This window comes from Erpetoichthys calabaricus, chromosome 4 (assembly GCF_900747795.2).
Source record: "Erpetoichthys calabaricus chromosome 4, fErpCal1.3, whole genome shotgun sequence".
In the NCBI taxonomy this organism is placed as follows: Eukaryota; Metazoa; Chordata; class Cladistia; order Polypteriformes; family Polypteridae; genus Erpetoichthys; species Erpetoichthys calabaricus.
The window spans coordinates 40,030,742-40,052,441 of record NC_041397.2 but is presented as its reverse complement, the minus strand read 5'-3'; the positions used below and the strand labels follow the sequence as shown (position 1 = coordinate 40,052,441).

At 39.1% G+C, this 21,700-nt stretch overlaps 2 protein-coding genes across 4 annotated transcripts in view; one reads left to right on the top strand and one right to left on the bottom strand.

Annotated features, from left to right (window-relative positions):
• Positions 1 to 21,700, top strand: part of slc6a7 (solute carrier family 6 member 7) — a 666,512-nt gene that overhangs the window by 92,319 nt on the left and 552,493 nt on the right. The gene's annotated exons all lie outside the window — the stretch shown is intronic.
• LOC114649956 (stromal interaction molecule 1-like) overlaps positions 1 to 21,700 on the bottom strand; it is a 218,201-nt gene that overhangs the window by 27,369 nt on the left and 169,132 nt on the right. For all 3 annotated transcript variants that reach the window (XM_051926480.1, XM_051926479.1, XM_028799351.2), the window contains exons 8-10: positions 19,558 to 19,725; positions 10,842 to 10,942; positions 7,606 to 7,838 (exon numbers count right to left, since the gene is read on the bottom strand). In XM_051926480.1, coding sequence (XP_051782440.1) covers positions 7,606 to 7,838; positions 10,842 to 10,942; positions 19,558 to 19,725 — 502 coding nt within the window. The remainder of the gene's footprint in view (positions 1 to 7,605; positions 7,839 to 10,841; positions 10,943 to 19,557; positions 19,726 to 21,700) is intronic.

Below are 21,700 nucleotides of genomic sequence, written 5' to 3'. Positions count from 1 at the left end.
AGTCGGGAGGAGGTGGTTGAAGCTCCTGGAGGAGTGGTGGAGGCTGGGAGAGAGAGAGAGAAGACTCTGTGATTGTGCTTTTGGAAGTGGAATGTTTATTGTGGGGTGAGAAACACTTGCTGTGTTTGCTGAACTTGTGGCCAAGCCTTTTGTGCTGGAAGTTTGGCGACCACAATGTTTAAATACAAACCTAAAAACTATAATCTATGGTGCAGAATTTGGAAATGTTCAAATATTAGCTCCTGTGTACTAAAATGGGTGAACAACAAATTTCGAGTAGTTACGATTTATGATATACAATCACATAGCCTGATACTATAATAATGACCCTATAAATCTATCATATGTATTCTTTCCATGTTGGAGTCAGAGACAATTGTAAAGATAACTGATGAATGAAGGTGCATGAGAACACAAGACACTATGAAAACATGAACAAGGATTGCAAAAAAAATCCTGAATTCAACAATGACCTTGTCCAGGGCTCTAAGAAGAATCTTGAACTAAAGAATACCTAATGGAAGATGCTTAACATTTGTTTCAAAACTGGGAATGAAACTTGCCTACTCCACTATGACTCAGAGTCCAAATTGCAACTGAAACAATGGAAGCATAGTGATGCTTTAACACCAAAGACATTTAAGGTCCAAGCAAATGCTGATAAGATCATGTGCACAGTTTTTTATGAAGTCAACGATAAAGTTAACATTAATTCCATACTTCAAAAAACTCATGCTGAATTTTATTTGACATTTGTGGCAGTCCACCATGTAAAGCAATGAGGAATCCTGTAAGACATTGCCTTTCTGCTTCATAACAATACACAGACTCAAACTGCATGGACTGCAAAAGCTGCTCTGCAAACCTGTGGACTTGAAGAGATGCAATGCAACACTTACCCTACCCTCCAGACCTGACTCCATGTGACTACCACTGGTCAACTAAGTTGAAGAGCTACTTCCACTAGAAGATAAAGATAACAAGTCAGCTATATCAAGGTGTAGCTACATTAGCAAGATAAAATGGAGAGGAATGCCATAAATACATGGCATTCAAGTCAAGAGTGGCAGCTCATCTTGTTAAGCTAGAGGGAAACTCTCCTACTAACTCGAGGCTAACTTTCACTGCAGCAGGGAGAGTATGATATTTCACACTGTTAGACTGTCTTCATCTCCCTGTCCTCTCCCTAAAATTTGTTTGACACTTAAAAGCTTTGTGAACATTATAACAAATATATCAATGTACATTAGATTATGCTGGGGAAAAAAAAAAACTTTGGTTTTACTTGCTCTTCTCTTAACATGTGAAGCTCAAACATTTTGATAATCTCCTTATTTAGTATGGTTTTTATCAAAATGGTGTATTCCATTTGTAATATATTCACTTACTACTTACTACACTATTTTTGGTAACCACTGCTTTCTCTTTGACATCTGCAAAGCAGCCGGATTTATTAAACAAAACTGAACATGGGAAGATGTTTTGGGTCATTTACTGTTAATTTCACGAATTTCCAAAGTTGCAGTAAGTCCTCTGAACTAAAGTACAGGTAGTCCCCAGGTTACGGACATCTGACCTACGAACGACGCCACAGCTGTGACGCATGCGCCTCATTAACTGCCGCTCCGTCATCTTTGGCCGGAGGACGCTGCAAGTAGTGGCTGGAGGGGTGCGATTTCGCTGCTTGTGCTGTGTAGTGTCCCTGTGTCCCTCGGGTGGCTTCCGGCGGCAAACGAGCGGTGAACCGTGGTCCATAGTCACTGGGGCAACAGCTATTGCTCGTGTGCAGGACGGAGGCTTAATGGGGAGCCCACTGCACCACCGCAGCTACTGCTCCTGACTGGATGCAGGCTGGATGGAGCGATGTAGGGCGTTTCACTGCCCGCCCACGACACACGGCTCCCCCCAAATCGTTTTCAGTGGGCGGCTGGTAATGCTGCAAGCGGTGACCCGGTTGTGGCTGAACGGAGGCCATTGAGGGTGAACGGGGTGGCGGGGGGGTTGCATTGTAGTGGTGGTGGTGGGCGATTCACTACACGCCTTTGGCCACACCGTGTTCGTTCTCCATGGGCGGATGCACACTGCAGGCTGCATACTGTAGTGGAGGTGACTGTGTGGTGGGTGGGTGGTGAACCGCCCCTCGCTACTCCCATTCATTCTCAATAGCAAGCCTGCCTGTACTTTTACGTACATAGCAGGAAGTTGTCTCTTGTCAGTACACCAGACATGCTGACAAGGGATGCCTGCCTGCTGTGATAGCTGTACAGTGCTGTGCAGAAGAGCTCATCTTAACCTTTTGTCTTCACCCTTCAAGAATGTCTCTGAAACACAAATCTGATGCAAGTGCTGGTGATACAGTAAAGAAGAGAAAAACCATCACCATTGAAAATAAAGTAGAAATAATAAAAACGTCAGAGAGAGGTGAAACTCCATCATTCATTGGCAGAGCACTTGGTTACAGTCGGTCAACAATAGCATTTATTAAAATAATGTACCTGTTCCGACTTACATACAAATTCAACTTAAGTACAAACCTACAGTCCCTATCTTGTACATAACCCGGGGACTGCCTGTATTATATTATTTCAGGGCACAGTAATAGGAAACAGATAAGGCAGATATTTTCTAACATAGGATCTGTATACTAGGATCTGCATATCATAGGATCTGCATGATCATGTGCATATTACTACAAGTAGAAATGTTCATACTAATCAACATATGAAAGTTCCATATGTAAGATGTTTGACGGCTAGTGAAAAAACACTTTTACATTGAATCTATCAAAATATACTGATCAAAAAATTAAAGGAACACTTTTAATCAGAGTATAGTATAAAGTCAATGAAACTTCTGGAATATTGATCTGGTCAGTTAAGTAGCAGAGGGGGTTGTTAATCAGTTTCAGCTGCTTTGGTGTTAATGAAATTAACAACAGGTGCACTAGAAGGGCAACAATGAGACAACCCCCAAAACAGCAATGGTTTAAAAGGTGGAGGCCACTGACATTTTTCCCTCCTCATCTTTTCTGACTGTTTTTTCACTAGTTTTGCATTTAGCTACAGTCAGTGTCACTACTGGTAGCATGAGGACATACTTGGACCCTACAGAGGTTGCACAGGTAGTCCAACTTCTCCAGGATGGCACATCAATACGTGCCATTACCAGAAAGTTTGCTGTGTCTCCCAGCACAGTCTCAAGGGCATGGAGGAGATTCCAGGAGATAGGCAGTTACTCTAAGAGTGCTGGACAGGGCCGTATAAGGTCCTTAACCCATCAACAGAAATGGTATCTACTCCTTTGGACATGGAGGAACAGGATGAGCACTACCAGAGCCCTATAAAATGACCTCCAGCAGGCCACTGGTGTGAATGTCTCTGACCTAACAATCAGTAACAGACTTCACGAAGATGGCTTGAGGGCCAGATGTCCTCTAGTGGGCCCTGTTCTTACTGCCCGGCACCGTGGAGCTCAACTTGCATTTGCCATAGAATACCAGAATTGGCAGGTCCAACAATGGCGCCCTGTGCTTTTCACAGATGAGAGCAGGTTCACCCTGAGAACATGTGATAGACATGAAAGGGTCTGGAGAAGCTGTGGAGAACGTTATGCTACCTGTAACATCGTTCAGCACGACCGGTTTGGTGGTGGGTCAGTGATGGCCTGGGGAGGCATATCCATGGAGGGACGCACATACCTCTGCAGGCTAAACAACGGAACCTTGACTGCCATTAGGTATCGGGATGAAATCCTTGGACCCATTGTCAGACCCTATGCTGGTGCAGTGGGTCCTGGGTTCCTCCTGGTACAAGACAATGCCTGGCCTCATGTGGCGAGAGTATGTAGGCAGTTCCTGGAGGATGAAGGAATTGATACCATTGACTGGCCCCCATGTTCGCCTGACCCAAATCCAATAGAACACCTCTGGGACATTATGTTTCGGTCTGTACAACGCCGCCAGGTTGCACTTCAGACTGTCCAGGAGCTCGGTGATGCCCTGGTCCAGACCTGGGAGGAGATCCCCCAGGACACCATCCGTCATCTCATTAGGAGCATGCCCAGACGTTGTTAGGCATGCATACGAGCACGATGGGGCCATACAAACTACTGAGTATGATTCTGATATGCTGCAATGAAATTTCAGCAAAATGGACTAGCCTGCCGCATCATTTTTTTCACTGTGATTTTCGGGGTGTCTTTGAATTCAGCCCTCTGTAGGTTGCTAATTTTCATTCCCCATCAAACGATGTGGCATCCTTTTGTTCCCAACACATTACCCAGTCCATATCAGAATAGATATTTAGCATGTTTTTCCCCATTGAGATCTGATGCATTTTCAAAGTGTTCCTTTAATTTTTTTGGTTGGTTTACATTACTTACTTCTCTAACTTCCAAATGTTTTAATGGGTTTGTGTGTCTGAAGTACTGTGCAGAAACACTGCCATTTCACTTATTGTGTTAATGTTTAACCATCATCTGTCATTGTTAAGCTGACTCTGAAATTGAAAATCAATCTAAACAATCTCCGATGCTATGGCTTCTTTTTACCCATTACCATTTCCCATAAAAATATCCATAATTTTGAAATTCAGGAAAACTGCCCCTTTAATTAAAAGAATAGGTTGCTAAACAACAATTTCAAACACTTCAGACTTTCTGTTTTCTTAGTTTAAAGTGTACATATTTTCTCCTGAGAGTTAAAAAAAAAAAAAAAATTATTGTGGTAGTTGCACTGTAATAGCACAACTGGGAACACAGTTGGAGGTTTGAGGTTCTGAAAAGTAATTAACTTCTACATTTTTCTTGTAAGAAAAGGAAAATGATCACTATAAATAACTGTACGGATAAAAAAAAGTTTTGCAGGGTTGTATCACTACTTTTGAAAGATGTCAAACGGTAAAGATGAAGAAAATTATCTTAAGTCAAAGGCACACTTTCTGTTTTCAGATGGCATACTGTTCTGTTTTATACTGGTGCTACTGATTTTCATGAGAAAAGAATAAACAATGTTAGAGTGCTCTCTATGTTTTAGTGCAAAAAAATCACAAAGAATGGGGAAAATTAAGTGAATCAGTAATGGAGCTTTAGGTTATGATAATCAATACACATATACCATTAGTATTAGTAAAACTGTTCTTTAGTTAGCTTTAAAGATGTCTGCCAAACTGTGGCACATTTAAAGCTCTACAGAACCATCTACCCATCCCTCCATTTTCAAACCCTGCCTGCTGGATGTAGAGGTAGTCCACATTAATTGACAGGTTGGACTTGTCTCAGAACACAGAGGAGCTATATAAGTAAGGGCAGAGCAGGCTCTTTTTCCTTATTAACTGCATTTCTTTAATGTGGGAAGTGACTTCCTTTATATAGTCTATAACTCCATGATGGTCAGTGCAATTTTCTGTGCTGTGGTGTGCTGAGCTGGCAACATCAGTTCAAGAGAAGCACAGCAAATCAACAAGCTACAGTCGACCCTTGATATACGACTGGCCTGACATGCGAACAACTTGGTTTACGACCAAAATTTTTGTTTTGAATTACGACCGTTCTTGCGTTATGACCCGAATACGGTCACGTGTATCCACTTGTGCGATTGTAAACAAACAGCCGAGAGCGTATGTAAGCGTCAGTCGGAGCCCAGATACATGTGTTTGTGGACGTAATTTCAGTCAGTGCAGTGATTTATATCATTTATTTCGATAATTGCTAAGGAAGGAAGAGACGGTAACGAAAGCGATCACAATCGAAACGAAGAAGGAAATTGTGTGGAAATATGAGAGTGGCGTTTGTGTGACCGATCTCGCTAATACGTACAGCATGTCGAAATCCACCATCTCGACAATTTTACAAAGAAAAGATTTGTACAAGGAAGCTCCTTCCAAACAATAACCACCTTCCATTTCATTCTCCTCCTCCTTCCTTCCCTCCTGCAAGCCAAAGATGTCAACTTAAATGGTGAGTACAGTATGAAATTGTTGTTTCTGGTAGGCTAGGCACTTTTTATAACTTTTTGGTTAGTACCTTAGAAAAATTACTGGTGTTTTTGGTAAATTATGCACATTATACAACCCTTTTTTGTTAAAAAAAAGTTAAGCAAGTGTTGCTGTGGGAGGTTCGGAACACATTAAGGGCATTTCCATTATTTCTTATGGGAAAAATAGTCTTGACTTACAACCAACTTGAGTTACAACCAGCCCTCGCGAACGAATTGAGTTCGTAAGTAAAGGGTCCACTGTAATTAAAAGGGCAAGCTGAGTTATACGATGCACTGTGGACTCACTGGAGTTAGTAGCAAAGTACAGAAGTAAAACAAAACTGAGTTCCATTATGAACAATGTTGCACATCTGCTCTCTGACACACTAACACTGAGAAGTTTCAGCCAATGAATCATTCAGCAGAAGTATGGCAAAAAATGTTACTGGGTCTCCTTTATACCAACAGCAATACACCTGCATAATGCCTCACTGTGACAGCCAAGTCAGAAGTTTTCTGTCTTTTTAATTTTCTTGCGTTGATCTTCTACTGCTTGTGTATATTTTATTTATTTATCCATCTACCTATTTATGTATTTATTTAATTAAGAAGCCTCTGTATAAAGCCAAATTTCCCCCAGGAACAAAAAAAAGTGTGCTCTCTCTCTCCATCCTGCATGTCATTGGCCTGCAGAAGGAAACTGGAGCATGGAGGAAAGCCATGTGAACATGGAGAGAACATGTAAGCACTATAGAGGAAGCACTTGGGACTTGAACCCTATTTTCTTTGTTGCAAGGTAGCAGTACTACTACTGTGTAACCATGCCATTCCTATAAAAAAAAAAAAATCAAAAGATTCTATTTGAAAGAAACAGGTAATTTTTAAACACATTTAAATGTTACAGATTTGTATCACACAGCAAGTAGTCAAAAATAGATACAACATTTCATTATTATTCTGGAAAAACTTAATTATTTAGAATAGATGACAAAGGCAGAAATTATGTTTTTCTAAAGAAACAAAAATAATATTTTGAAGACAGGAGCAACATGCCATAAAGCAATTTATAATTTTTAAACTTAATATGACAAATGCTATAAAGTAATAGGGGTATTATATGAATGTATATTTATAATATAATAATAGTATATAATTTGTTTGATTATGTCTCACAAAATAAGGAGATATATTATGATTCACATAGTTTCTTATTAAGAACTTGTCTATTAACGAATAAACAAAAAGGCTGTTTTGTAAACTCTGCTCATATTTTAAGAAACTGGTAAACCCAACCTAAGAAATATAAATCTTTTCTGAAAAACAAAAGACTTAAGTATTTCAAACACATGTCCTCAGAAATGCAACATTTTACACTTTGGCTTCTGTGGACTAGGTTCATATATGAGTAACTGTACTATGTCACAAAATTCTACCTGAAATAGCTGCTATGAAAATTAGCTTATTTTAAATAATTTCAATGCATTTTCTTGAGCTAGAATCTTGACACATTATTACATACTTTTTCGCAAAAGGACAACCTTTTGTGATAGTTAATAAAACATTCAAAACGGCAGATTTCTTAGGATCACTAAGTAAACGTCCAACAGATTTTTTTTCTTATTTTCACTTACATTGAAGAGTTCCTGGAGACATCATTTCCTCATCCATATCATCTACATCATCGGTCATAATGAAGTGCTGGGGTGGAGGTCTGCCACCCATGAAACTTGGATCCAGGTTCAGAGCCGAAGCAAGCAAAGGAAGGCCAGGGTTGCTAACAATTGTAAAACCAGTCAAGAATTCTATCTGTTGCCATCTGTGTAATCGCTCTCTGAGAGCTGCAGTCACTTCACTTAATGCTTGCCTAGGATAAAGCAGACATATTAAAAATATACTACCTACAGTAAAGTTTGCATGTGGAATAATATCGTAAGATGCAACATTAAGTTTAATAAATCGATGAAAAATGGTTAGATTACTGTTTTCACTATACAGTAATCCCTCACCTATCGCGGGGGTTACGTTCCAGAGCCCCCCCACGATAGGTGAAAATCCGCGAAGTAGCGACCTATATTTATTTTATTATTTATACATATTTTAAGGCTTTATAAACCCTTCCCACACTCTTATAAACCTTTCTCACTCTCTTGTTAACCTTTCCCACGCTCTTATAAACATTTCCTATGCTCTTAAACACTTTCTGCATTCTTAAACACCGCAGACCAACACTGCACACTGCACGCAGCGATTAGACGTCGATGTGTCTGCACTCGCTTTGTCAAGGGGGGCAGATGAACTCTGAGCAGAGCAGAAATGGACTTTGTGCTGCTTCTGCCAAAATGCCTGCTTGTCGCTCTGCGCGTTCGGAAGGAGGAGAAGGAGTGGGGGTGTGTGAGGGCTGAACGCACATTCGCTCAAACACCCCTCCCCGGAGGCGCAGTACGCTCCTGCCACTTTGCATTGTCAAGGGGGTGGGGAGCTGAATGAACGCTAAGGAGAAGTGGACTTTGTGCTGGCTTTGTGCTGCTTGTCGCTCTGCGTGTCAATAATTTAAAAGCCTGTACATCACCTATTTTCCTGTCTCACTGTCTTGTCTTGCATGAAGTTAAAATGTTTTATAATAGTGAGATGTTACTCATATCCTTAGCCCGACATCCACATATCATATGTGTTAACAAAGTGCGTTTTATAAGTTTACATGTGTTTAAAGCACGTGGGATGGGTATTTTAAGGCTTAAACTATAAAAATGTTTATTTATATGGTCTTTCTATATCGCAGATTTTCTCCTGTTGCTGATGGATCTGGAACATAACTTCCGCGATAGGCGGGCAATCACTTGTATTTAAAAACCCGCAAAGTCGTGAATCCGCGAAAAGTGAACCGCGAAGTAGCGAGGGATTACTGTATTGTATAAAACTTGTTTTCAGATAAAAATAAACTACAGAAAAAGAGGAAGGGCTCCTAAATGAATGCAAGTTCCACTTGCATTTGGCAAATCACACATACACTCTCTCATTCATTCATTCATTCATATATTTTATATACATACATAAACACACACACACACACACACACACTGAACATATACAGTATGTGAAAATATGTACTATACATACAGGTGCTAGTCATAAAATTAGAATATCATGACAAAGTTGATTTATTTCAGTAATTCCATTCAAAAAGTGAAACTTGTATATTAGATTCATTCATTACACACAGACTGATGTATTTCAAATGTTTATTTCTTTTAATGTTGATGATTATAACTGACAACTAATGAAAATCCCAAATTCAGTATCTCGGAAAATTAGAATATCAATTAAGACCAATGCAAAAAAAGGATTTTTAGAAATATTGTCCAACTGAAAGGTATGAACATGAAAAGTATGAGCATGTACAGCAGTCAATATTTAGTTGGGGCTCCTTTGGCCTGGATTACTGCAGCAATGTGGCGTGGCATGGAGTCGATCAGTCTGTGACACTGCTCAGGTGTTATGAGAGCCCATGTTGCTCTGATAGTGGCCTTCAGCTCTTCTGAATTGTTGGGTCTGGTGTATTGCATCTTCCTCTTCACAATACCCCATAGATTTTCTATGGGGTTAAGGTCAGGAGAGTTTGCTGGCCAATCAAGAACAGGGATACCATGGTCCTTAAACCAGGTACTGGTAGCTTTGGCACTGTGTGCAGGTGCCATGTCCTGTTGGAAAATGAAATCTGCATCTCCATAAAGTTTGTCAGCAGCTGGAAGCATGAAGTGCTCTAAAACTTCCTGGTAGACGGCTACGTTGACCTTGGACCTCAGAAAACACAATGAACCAACACCAGCAGATGACATGGCACCCCAAACCATCACTGACTGTGGAAACTTTACACTGGACCTCACGCAACGTGGATTCTGTGCCTCTCCTCTCTTCCTCCAGACTCTGGGACCTTGATTTCCAAAGGAAATGCAAAATTTACTTTCATCAGAAAGCAGCAGTCCAGTCCTTTTTGTCTTTAGCCCAGGCGAGACGCTTCTGACGCTGTCTCTTGTTCAAGAGTGGCTTGACACAAGGAATGCGACAGTTGAAACCCATGTCTTGCATACATCTGTGCGTGGTGGTTCTTGAAGCACTGACTCCAGCTGCAGTCCACTCTTTGTGAATCTCCCCCACATTTTTGAATGGGTTTTGTTTCACAATCCTCTCCAGGGTGCGGTTATCCCTATTGCTTGTACACTTTTTTCTACCACATCTTGTCCTTCCCTTCGCCTCTCTATTAATGTGCTTGGACACAGAGCTCTGTGAACAGCTAGCCTCTTTAGCAATGACCTTTTGTGTCTTGCCCTCCTTGTGCAAGGTGTCAATGGTTGTCTTTTGGACAACTGTCAAGTCAGCAGTCTTCCCCATGATTGTGTAGCCTACAGAACTCGACTGAGAGACCATTTAAAGGCTTTTGCAGGTGTTTTGAGTTAATTAGCTGATTAGAGTGTGGCACCAGGTGTCTTCAATACTGAACCTTTTCACAATATTCTAATTTTCCTAGATACTGAATTTGGGACTTTCATTAGTTGTCAGTTATAATCATCAACATTAAAAGAAAAACACATTTGAAATACATCAGTCTGTGTGTAATGAATGAATCTAATATACAAGTTTCACTTTTTGAATGGAATTACTGAAATAAATCAACTTTGCCATGATATTCTAATTTTATGACCAGCACCTGTACACATCTACTTTTTAATGTTCTTGTTTTATTGTTAGATATCTGAGAATCAATAAAATGAAGTGAATGATAGATTAAAAGAAAAATAAAAGCACTGTTGGCTAACATCATGCTACTATTGCAAAGATTTTGATAGTTTTTTTAAACTAAATTACTCACTTTGCTGACAGAATTTTATGATCAACATCATCCAGAGAACTGCTGTGTGCTACATGGAATGTGCCAAACAGTGTGTTCCTCTTCTTCTTTATTTTTTCAGCCTAAAACAACATTTCATTTTATCTTTCAGTCTTATTACTTGAAGCTTAATAGAAGATTAAACGCATTATAATTCAAAAACATACACCAATGCATCGAAATAAGTATCTTAAAATGTTATATATATTAAATTATACAATTTTAGAAATTCTTTAATGCAGGCAATAACATAAGGAATATTTTCACACTTTTCAAATTATATGCTTTTTACTTAACCTGCTATTTTTTAGCATTCATTACATAGTCATTCAAGTACACCAATAAAAACTACTATATCATTCATTTATTTACCAACCCTGTTTAATCCGATACTGGGTTGCATGCAGGCACCAATTACTGTATAAACAAAAGTAGTATATATTTTATACAACCACGTTCTAGCTTGTTCCATTTTCAAGAACCACATCTGAATCTGCAACAATAAAACAGTGGCCTATAATTAAATGTTAATTAATTCTGCCTTGCAAACCTACTCATTAACTTAAGAACTGTAACTCAGCTAAAACTTGAAAAAACAGTGATATGAAAAAGTACCTGCCCCTTTCTCATTTCTTCTAAAATTTCATACTGAATGTTTTCTAGTCTTCAATCAAAATAGATAAAGACGACCTGAGTGAACAAACACCACAAGTATTATTGTGAAAAAGCACTTGTTATTATCCATGGCTCAGGGTGGAACTGTTCAGGCAGCCAACATGAGCAAAAGGTTCATGTTGGAAGTTGGTAAAAATGACAAAAATGGCCTTAACCCCATAGGGAAAGTCTCTGAATTCTTCATTAAGGGTCAAACCAGTGGATATGGAGAATTTGACGCTAGCACTGCATGTGAAAATACTGTAGTCTTTGTACATCATGGGAAAACATGGTCCAGGATTACAAGCTACACAGCAGTACTGGTAAAACATAGGTAAGGTACAACTGACCATGGTGATGACTTGAAGTTTCTGCTGGTGCCAATGCTTCTGGAAGGATCTAATGGCAGCAGCAGCCATGTAATATCATAAAAAACACACACATTCCCAGTACAGATTTGACAGTGTTTTAAAATTAAATGTGCCCTACACTTGGCATGAAAATAGTGCACATGTGCAGTGTAAATTGTGCAGATGACAGATCAGTAGCTACTTTAACCTTTTCGAACATGATGCGAGATGGAATGCCGGTCTTCTGAGACATATTATTCTGCTTATAAACATGGAAATCAAGTAATGGAAATCTAAGTTAGTAACTGTAATGTGATTAAAAGAATTTAAAATGCTATAGCATTACACTACTTTGATGCTGGAAAATGTAATTACATCAAAGTAACGCAATACTTAGTACCATGTTATTCCAAACTCTAATTAACAACTTACTTCTACCAAGGCAATAGCCTGTAGTTCTTTGGATGTTTTTTTAAAGATCATTTTTGGCTTCCTGGATGATATTATATTGCACACTTGGAGAAATTTTGACAGCCCAGTCACTCCTAAGAAGATCAACCACATAAACGTTTTGCAATTGGAGATTTTTGGCTCTTGCTTTAGTTCAGTTGAGTGCCATACGCTTAAAAATGGCTTTGAAGCCTTTTCCAGATTATAGATATTCTGATTATTCTTCAGAAATTTTCATTAATTGTATGGACAATGACTGACTGTAGCATTATGTGCTGATAAGCGGACTCTGATGATAAGGGTCAAAACAAGTGAGGTTTAAGCAGGGCTGCAATCAAGCTGCATCCCTAGCTATGTTCAATCAGAAGACTCTAATTATCCCTTCAATTGAGTTAAATTAACTAAGGGACAAATTCTTTTTTTCAAACAAAGCCAGTTGGTACTGGATAACTTAGTTCATTAGATAAATGAAGTAAACTGAAAGCTTAAAATTATTAATTATGTGTTCACTCAGCTGCCCTTTATCTAATATTAGATTTTGGTTGTAGACCTTAAAACATTCAGTATCAAAATTTTGCAATAACAGGAAATTAGGAAGGGTAAAAATACTTTTTCATAGTACTGTATTCATTATTATGAACATGTACAAGTGACCAAGTATATGGAAACAGAGATGACTAATCCAGAAGCCTCAGTCTACACTAATAATATGAACTTGTACTAGTGTTGTACAGTATACCAATACTGAAAAAACTCAATGTTTAAAATCAAATGGTACCAGCATATCTTTAATTATAGTACAGTGATCCCTCGCTATATCTGCGAAAATATTCGATTTATAAATAAAGAATCCTACTTCGCGGAAATTCATTTATCGCGGTAGAGTCTGGAACGGATTAACCGTGATAAACGAGGGTTTACTGTACTGGAAACAAATGGTAGTTTTAAAGTACCTCACACTCAGTTACTTAGTAGTGTGATCACAACTGTCCCGCCACCACCCACTTTTCAATGAAATAAACACATGTAGTTCGATTCACCAAGTGAGATTAATGAAGAGGTGTGATCCGTGGGCCACTGCTACTGGGACACAAGTCAAGGACTTAACACTTCTGTCTGTGTCATCTGGAAAGGGCGTGTGATCTCGTAAGAACTAAAACACCCAGTGCATCATTCAGGTGTATCTATCAATGTCCATACACACAATCACAAATATCCTACATGTACTATATATACTGCATGTTGTTTAAATAATTTATGTTGTACTTCTTTTGCTCATTCTATATTTGTAACTATTGTATGAAACACTTGGTGCATAAGTGGAAATTTACCCAACAAGAAAAAACTGAACTAAATATCCATTATTTCCAGAACAAGTATCTTCCATTGCACAGTTTCAGATAACTAGAATACAGTATATAACTGCATCAATAAGGCCATGACAACGTGAATCAACCATGAAACAGAATATTGCATCATAACAGGACACACGAACCATACCAAGAAAATGTACAAAAGTAAGTTTACTTAGTATGGATTCCTGTGTGATACAGGAGACAATCTTATTACCTAAGGATACATTGTGCTATCTCACAGTGACTAGGCAAAAATGAAACTCAGAAATGTTAACAGGAAAAAAGATTACAAAAGAAAGCAAAACCTGCTTTATAAGGAATAGCATGTAGTGCTTACATGACTAGTTTAATCACAATCTATTAGTCAATAGCACTTTTCATTTTGTGTGCAATAAATTAGGTTCTGTCCAAAAGGATTATTTTTACATGTGCTGTATCTTTTCTAGCAAAAGCATTTACTCCAAATCTATATGAGAACTTGTTCCAAAATAATTTCAATTACTGCATTTAAACTCACATATAAGCCTTTGGAGAGGATTGCTGTCAGGTCTAATTTATGTTAAGATTGCACTGGTGCAAGACAATAGAGTACTGCATTCATACTGCAAACATTGTTACCCTTTCTATTTCTGTGTTCTATTTCTTTTTTTTAAATAAAGAAAGCATAACTCTTATTGATAAAAACACAACTTAACAGGTGGTGTTATATATTTTTTGGCTTACCTTTTATCAGCTTGAATTTAACTACACCTTTTTATTAATTTAGTACCAAACACAATTTTGTATTATCTGAGTAATACTATTATGAAAGCTATAATTATTAGTTCAGTTATTTTGGTATAAAAATCAGTATACCCTTAAAGCACAATCTATAACATATGACTAGAATTTTGCAGAAAAAATTTCCTTCATGTTAAAAGTAGGGTAAAATTTTATATTTTCATTATTATTTTATTGTCCACATACTACCTGAGAAAATTACACAGATACAAAGTATATTGTACAGTGGTAACAAAAGAAAACAACAGCTGCACTATGAGATTCAGTACATACACACATACATACATACATAATGAATTTTTTTAATCTGAAATGTTGAGTACATTTTAAAAAGCCTCATTTAAAATTTAAAACAAACAGGATCATTCAATTTACAAATTCAATTTTTGTTTCAAACAAACAGTTTTATATGAGTACTATTAACAAGAAAATAACATATACATACATACATATACAGTGGGGTAAAAAAGTATTTAGTCAGCCACCAATTGTGCAAGTTCTCCCACTTAAAAAGATGAGAGGCCTGTAATTTTCATTATAGGTATACCTCAACTATGAGAGACAAAATGAGAAAAAAAAAATCCAGAAAATCACACTGTCTGATTTTAAAGAATTTATTTGCAAATTGTTCTCCCACTTAAAAAGATGAGAGGCCTGTAATTTTCATCATAGGTATACCTCAACTATGAGAGACAAAATGAGAAAAAAAAAATCCAGAAAATCACACTGTCTGATTTTAAAAAATTTATTTGCAAATTATGGTGGAAAAGAAGTATTTGGTCACCTACAAACAAGCAAGATTTCTGGCTCTCACAGACCTGTAACTTCTTCTGTAAGGGGCTCTGCTGTCCTCCACTCGTTACTTGTATTAATGGCACCTGTTTGAACTCGTTATCAATATAAATGACACCTGTCCACAACCTCAAACAGTCACACTCCAAACTCCACTATGGCCAAGACCAAAGAGCTGTCAAAGGACACCAGAAACAAAATTGTAGATCTGCACCAGGCTGGGAAGACTGAATCTGCAATAGGTAAGCAGCTTGGTGTGAAGAAATCAACTGTGGGAGCAATTATTAGAAAATGGAAGACATACAAGACCACTCATAATCTCCCTCAATCTGGGGCTCCACGCAAGATCTCACCCGTGGGGTCAAAATGATCACAAGAACGGTGAGCAAAAATCCCAGAACCACACGGGGGGACCTACTGAATGACCTGCAGAGAGCTGGGACCAAAGTAACAAAGGCTACCATCAGTAACACACTACGCCGCCAGGGACTCAAATCCTGCAGTGCCAGACGTGTCCCTCTGCTTAAGCCAGTACATGTGCAGGCCCGTCTGAAGTTTGCTAGAGAGCATTTGGATGATCCAGAAGAGGATTGGGAGAATGTCATATGGTCAGATGAAACCAAAATAGAACTTTTTGGTAAAAACTCTACTCGTCGTGTTTGGAGGAGAAAGAATGCTGAGTTGCATCCAAAGAACACCATACCTACTGTAAAGCATGGGGGTGGAAACATCATGCTTTGGGGCTGTTTTTCTGCAAAGGGACCAGGACGACTGATCCGTGTAAAGGAAAGAATGAATGGGGCCATGTATCGTCAGATTTTGAGTGAAAACCTCCTTCCATCAGCAAGGGCATTGAAGATGAAACGTGGCTGGGTCTTTCAGCATGACCATGATCCCAAACACACCGCCCGGGTAACGAAGGAATGGCTTCGTAAGAAACATTTCAAGGTCCTGGAGTGGCCTAGCGAGTCTCCAGATCTCAACCCCATAGAAAATCTTTGGAGGAAGTTGAAATTCCGTGTTGCCCAGCGACAGCCCCAAAACATCACTGCTCTAGAGGAGATCTGCATGGAGGAATGGGCCAAAATACCAGCAACAGTTTTTGGAAACCTTGTGAAGACTTACAGAAAACGTTTGACCTCTGTCATTGCCAACAAAGGGTATATAACAAAGTATTGAGATGAACTTTTGTTATTGACCAAATACTTTTTTTCCACCATAATTTGCAAATAAATTCTTCAAAAATCAGACAATGTGATTTTCTGGATTTTTTTTTTCTCATTTTGTCTCTCATAGTTGAGGTATACCTATGATGAAAATTACAAGCGCCTCTCATCTTTTTAAGTGGGAGAACTTGCACAATTGGTGGCTGACTAAATACTTTTTTGCCCCACTGTACATACATACAGTGGTGTGAAAAACTATTTGCCCCCTTCCTGATTTCTTATTCTTTCGCATGTTTGTCACACAAAATGTTTCTGATCATCAAACACATTTAACCATTAGTCAAATATAACACAAGTAAACACAAAATGCAGTTTTTAAATGATGGTGTTTATTATTTAGGGAGAAAAAAAATCCAAACCTACATGGCCCTGTGTGAAAAAGTAATTGCCCCCTTGTTAAAAAATAACCTAACTGTGGTGTATCACACCTGAGTTCAATTTCCGTAGCCACCCCCAGGCCTGATTACTGCCACACCTGTTTCAATCAAGAAATCACTTAAGTAGGAGCTGCCTGACACAGAGAAGTAGACCAAAAGCACCTCAAAAGCTAGACATCATGCCAAGATCCAAAGAAATTCAGGAACAACTGAGAACAGAAGTAATTGAGATCTATCAGTCTGGTAAAGGTTATAAAGCCATTTCTAAAGCTTTGGGACTCCAGCGAACCACAGTGAGAGCCATTATCCACAAATGGCAAAAACATGGAACAGTGGTGAACCTTCCCAGGAGTGGCCGGCCGACCAAAATTACCCCAAGAGCGCAGAGACGACTCATCCGAGAGGTCACAAAAGACCCCAGGACAACGTCTAAAGAACTGCAGGCCTCACTTGCCTCAATTAAGGTCAGTGTTCACGACTCCACCATAAGAAAGAGACTGGGCAAAAACGGCCTGCATGGCAGATTTCCAAGACGCAAACCACTGTTAAGCAAAAAGAACATTAGGGCTCGTCTCAATTTTGCTAAGAAACATCTCAATGATTGCCAAGACTTTTGGGAAAATACCTTGTGGACTGATGAGTCAAAAGTTGAACTTTTTGGAAGGCAAATGTCCCGTTACATCTGGCGTAAAAGGAACACAGCATTTCAGAAAAAGAACATCATACCAACAGTAAAATATGGTGGTGGTAGTGTGATGGTCTGGGGTTGTTTTGCTGCTTCAGGACCTGGAAGGCTTGCTGTGATAGATGGAACCATGAATTCTACTGTCTACCAAAAAATCCTGAAGGAGAATGTCCGGCCATCTGTTCGTCAACTCAAGCTGAAGCGATCTTGGGTGCTGCAACAGGACAATGACCCAAAACACACCAGCAAATCCACCTCTGAATGGCTGAAGAAAAACAAAATGAAGACTTTGGAGTGGCCTAGTCAAAGTCCTGACCTGAATCCAATTGAGATGCTATGGCATGACCTTAAAAAGGCGGTTCGTGCTAGAAAACCCTCAAATAAAGCTGAATTACAACAATTTTGCAAAGATGAGTGGGCCAAAATTCCTCCAGCGCGCTGTAAAAGACTCATTGCAAGTTATCGCAAACGCTTGATTGCAGTTATTGCTGCTAAGGGTGGCCCAACCAGTTATTAGGTTCAGGGGGGAATTACTTTTTCACACAGGGCCATGTAGGTTTGGATTTTTTTTTCTCCCTAAATAATAAAAACCATCATTTACAAACTGCATTTTGTGTTTACTTGTGTTATATTTGACTAATGGTTAAATGTGTTTGATGATCAGAAACATTTTGTGTGACAAACATGCAAAAGAATAAGAAATCAGGAAGGGGGCAAATAGTTTTTCACACCACTGTACATATTATAGATTACATACATACATATTATAGATTTTATATATATATATATATATATATATATATATATATATATATATATATATAGGTAGTCCCCAGGTTACGAACATCCAACCTATGACATATGAACGGGGCCGCAGCTGCGACGCATGTGCCTCAGTAACTGCCACTCTGTCATCTTTGGCCCGGGGACGCTGCAAGCGGTGGCTGGAGGGGGTCGATTTCACTGCTCGCACATTGTAGTTTCCGTCAGGCAGCACCCGGCGGCAAGTGGTTTCACTGCCGGCCCACCACACAGCTGCCCCGTTCGTTCTAGGTGGGCGGCTGGTTATGCTGCAAGTGGTGACCCTGTTGTTGCTGAACGGAGGCCATTGAGGGTGAATGGGGAGGCGGGGGGTAGCATTGTAGTGTGCCTCGGATGGCTGCGTGTTGAATGGGGGCGGTGGTGCGGTGGACACTGCAGGCAGCATACTGTAGTGGAGGTGACTGATGTGGGCTGGTGATGAACTGCCCCTCGCTGCCCCCATTCATTCTCAATAGCAAGCCTGCTTGTACTGTTACGCACATAGCAGGAAGTTGTCTCTAGTCAGTACAGGGTGGCCCAGATCTAATTCTGCAGATCCAGATCATCTGGATGACTTTGATTTATGTCGGCGCAAAGACGATTCTTCGTGTCGTCAGTTCGCACACTTCTTGATGGTCCGGGATTTTTCGGGTGATTTTCTATGTAATAAACTGAATAAGTTATAGCGTAATGAAAATTGCATAATTAGATCTGGACCACCCTATACATCAGACGTGTTGACGACTGGTGCCTAATCTGCTGTGATAGCGTGTACAGTGCTGTACAGAAGAGCTCATCTTAACCTTTTGTCTTCACCCTTCAAGAATGTCTCTGAAACACAAATCTGATGCAAGTGCTGGTGCTACAGTAAAGAAGAGAAAAACCATCACCATTGAAAATAAAGTAGAGATAATAAAAAGGTCAGAAAGAGGTGAAACTCCATCATTCATTGGCAGAGCACTTGGTTACAGTCGGACAACAATAACATTCATTAAAGTAATGTACCTGTTCCGACTTACATACAAATTCAAATTAAGTACAAACCTACAGTCCCTATCTCGTACACAACCCAGGGACTGCCTATATATATATATATATATATATATATATACTATATACATATACACATATATACACACACACACACACACACACACACACATAAACAAATAAAAAGCCTTGGTTCATTTAACAAGGTGAACAAAAATTGTTCAGTAGTATTACTTACTCCTTCCTTGGCAAGAAGCAACTGTCGTTCAGCATTTTGTTTCTTGACATTATAATACTGGACCTCTACTTCATGGGTGAGTTGAAGCCACTTTTGTAGTGATTCAGGTGGAGACCAGCTACAGCGTGATTCCAACTCTTTCTCAGCTTTTTTTAGTGCCATTCGGACCTTATAATGAACAACAGATTAGGGATTGTTTATTTAGAGAGAAAAGGTAAAATTGTTAAAAAAAATCACATTTGAATGAAACATGATAGCGCTTCTCCTATTATTACATGGCACAATATACTTCCAAGGGACCTCTCAGAAAAAAGGAAGATCAGTAAAATAAAGCTTTGTTTCTATCATTCAACATGGTTGAGTGCATTCCTCAGTCAACTGAAGAAAGTTCACATTTCTCCATTTGCTCTCACCAACTTCTACAGATGCATAGTGGAATCTATCCTCACAGGCTGATTTCTAATATGGCCCATGCTTGGCTCAAGATTGGAAAGCACTGCAGAGGGTGGTGAAGGTGGTAGATAGACACAAAGAACTTTATTTGTCCCCAGTGGGAAATTTGGCTTTTTATAGAAGTTGTTTAAATAAACAAATACATAAATAGATAAATACACACACACAGACACAATATGAACTGAACACGCATCAGAATGACTAAAAAGAAACAAAATATGAAAAGAAACACTTCTGACTTGGCGGTCACAGTGAGGCATTATGCAAACGTATTGCTGTTGGTATAAAGGATAACCAGTAGTGTTTCTTGATACACTTCTTCTGAATAATTCATTGGCTAAACATACTCAGTACTAGCGTTTATGAGAACAGATATGCAGCAATGTTCATAATGGAACTCATTTATCTTTTAATTCTCTCCTTTGTTAATACCTCCAGTGCAGCGCTTCCCGATTCATTTTACCCTCGCACCCCCTGTGACGGACGAGGCCGATTTTGCACCCCCTTGGTTTGAGAAGAAGTATGAAAAAATATGAGGTTAACGCAGAAAAACAGATCACCAATTGAAGCTTTATGAATAATGGATACTTTATTCACAGCTAACAAGAGGGTGGAAAGAGCAGCCTTCCACACTCAACCACACAAAATACAAGTATGAAATGATGTTCTTTATAAAGAAATTTATACTCCATCAATAATTGTTTTGGTAAAGCCATACTCAGTGTAATCCTGCTTCGATTTTCTAATTTTTTCGCAACTAGCCATGATTAAATGAACGGTAAAAAAGTAAGAGCGAAGCAATGGTGACTTATTGAGGCAGGCAAGCGAGAGCACAATAGCACGCGGGCTCGATGTAGTGCGCGTCACATCTATCTAAAATGCGCGGTCAGATTAAAAAAAAATATATCTTTTCAAGTTCTATTTGGATATAAGTAGGTTCTATTTAGTCGACAGAAATATCTTTGGTAGGAATGTAAGTTGAATTTAGTCTTTAAATTTCTATGGTGAAGAAAACTTTATGCACTGATGACTAAATTTAACTTGCATTCCTACTAAAGATACAGTGCATCTGGAAAGTATTCACAGCGCATCACTTTTTCCACATTTTGTTATGTTACAGCCTTATTCCAAAATGGATTAAACTAATTTTTTTCCTCAGAATTCTACACACAACACCCCATAATGACGTGAAAAAAGTTTACTTGAGGTTTTTGCAAATTTATTAAAAATAAAAAAACTGACAAAATCACATGTACATAAGTATTCACAGCCTTTGCTCAATACTTTGTCGATGCACCTTTGGCAGCAATTACAGCCTCAAGTCTTTCTGCATATGATGCCACAAGCTTGGCACACCTATCCTTGGCCAGTTTCGCCCATTCCTCTTTGCAGCACCGCTCAAGTTCCATCAGGTTGGATGGGAAGCGTCGGTGCACAGCCATTTTAAGATCTCTCCAGAGATGTTCAATCGGATTCAAGTCTGGACTCTGGCTGGGCTACTCAAGGACATTGACAGAGTTGTCCTGAAGCCACTCCTTTGATATCTTGGCTGTGTGCTTAGGGTCGTTATCCTGCTGAAAGATGAACCGTCGCCCCAGTCTGAGGTCAAGAGCACTCTGGAGCAGGTTTTCATCCAGAATGTCTCTGTACATTGCTGCAGTCATCTTTCCCTTTATCCTGACTAGTCTCC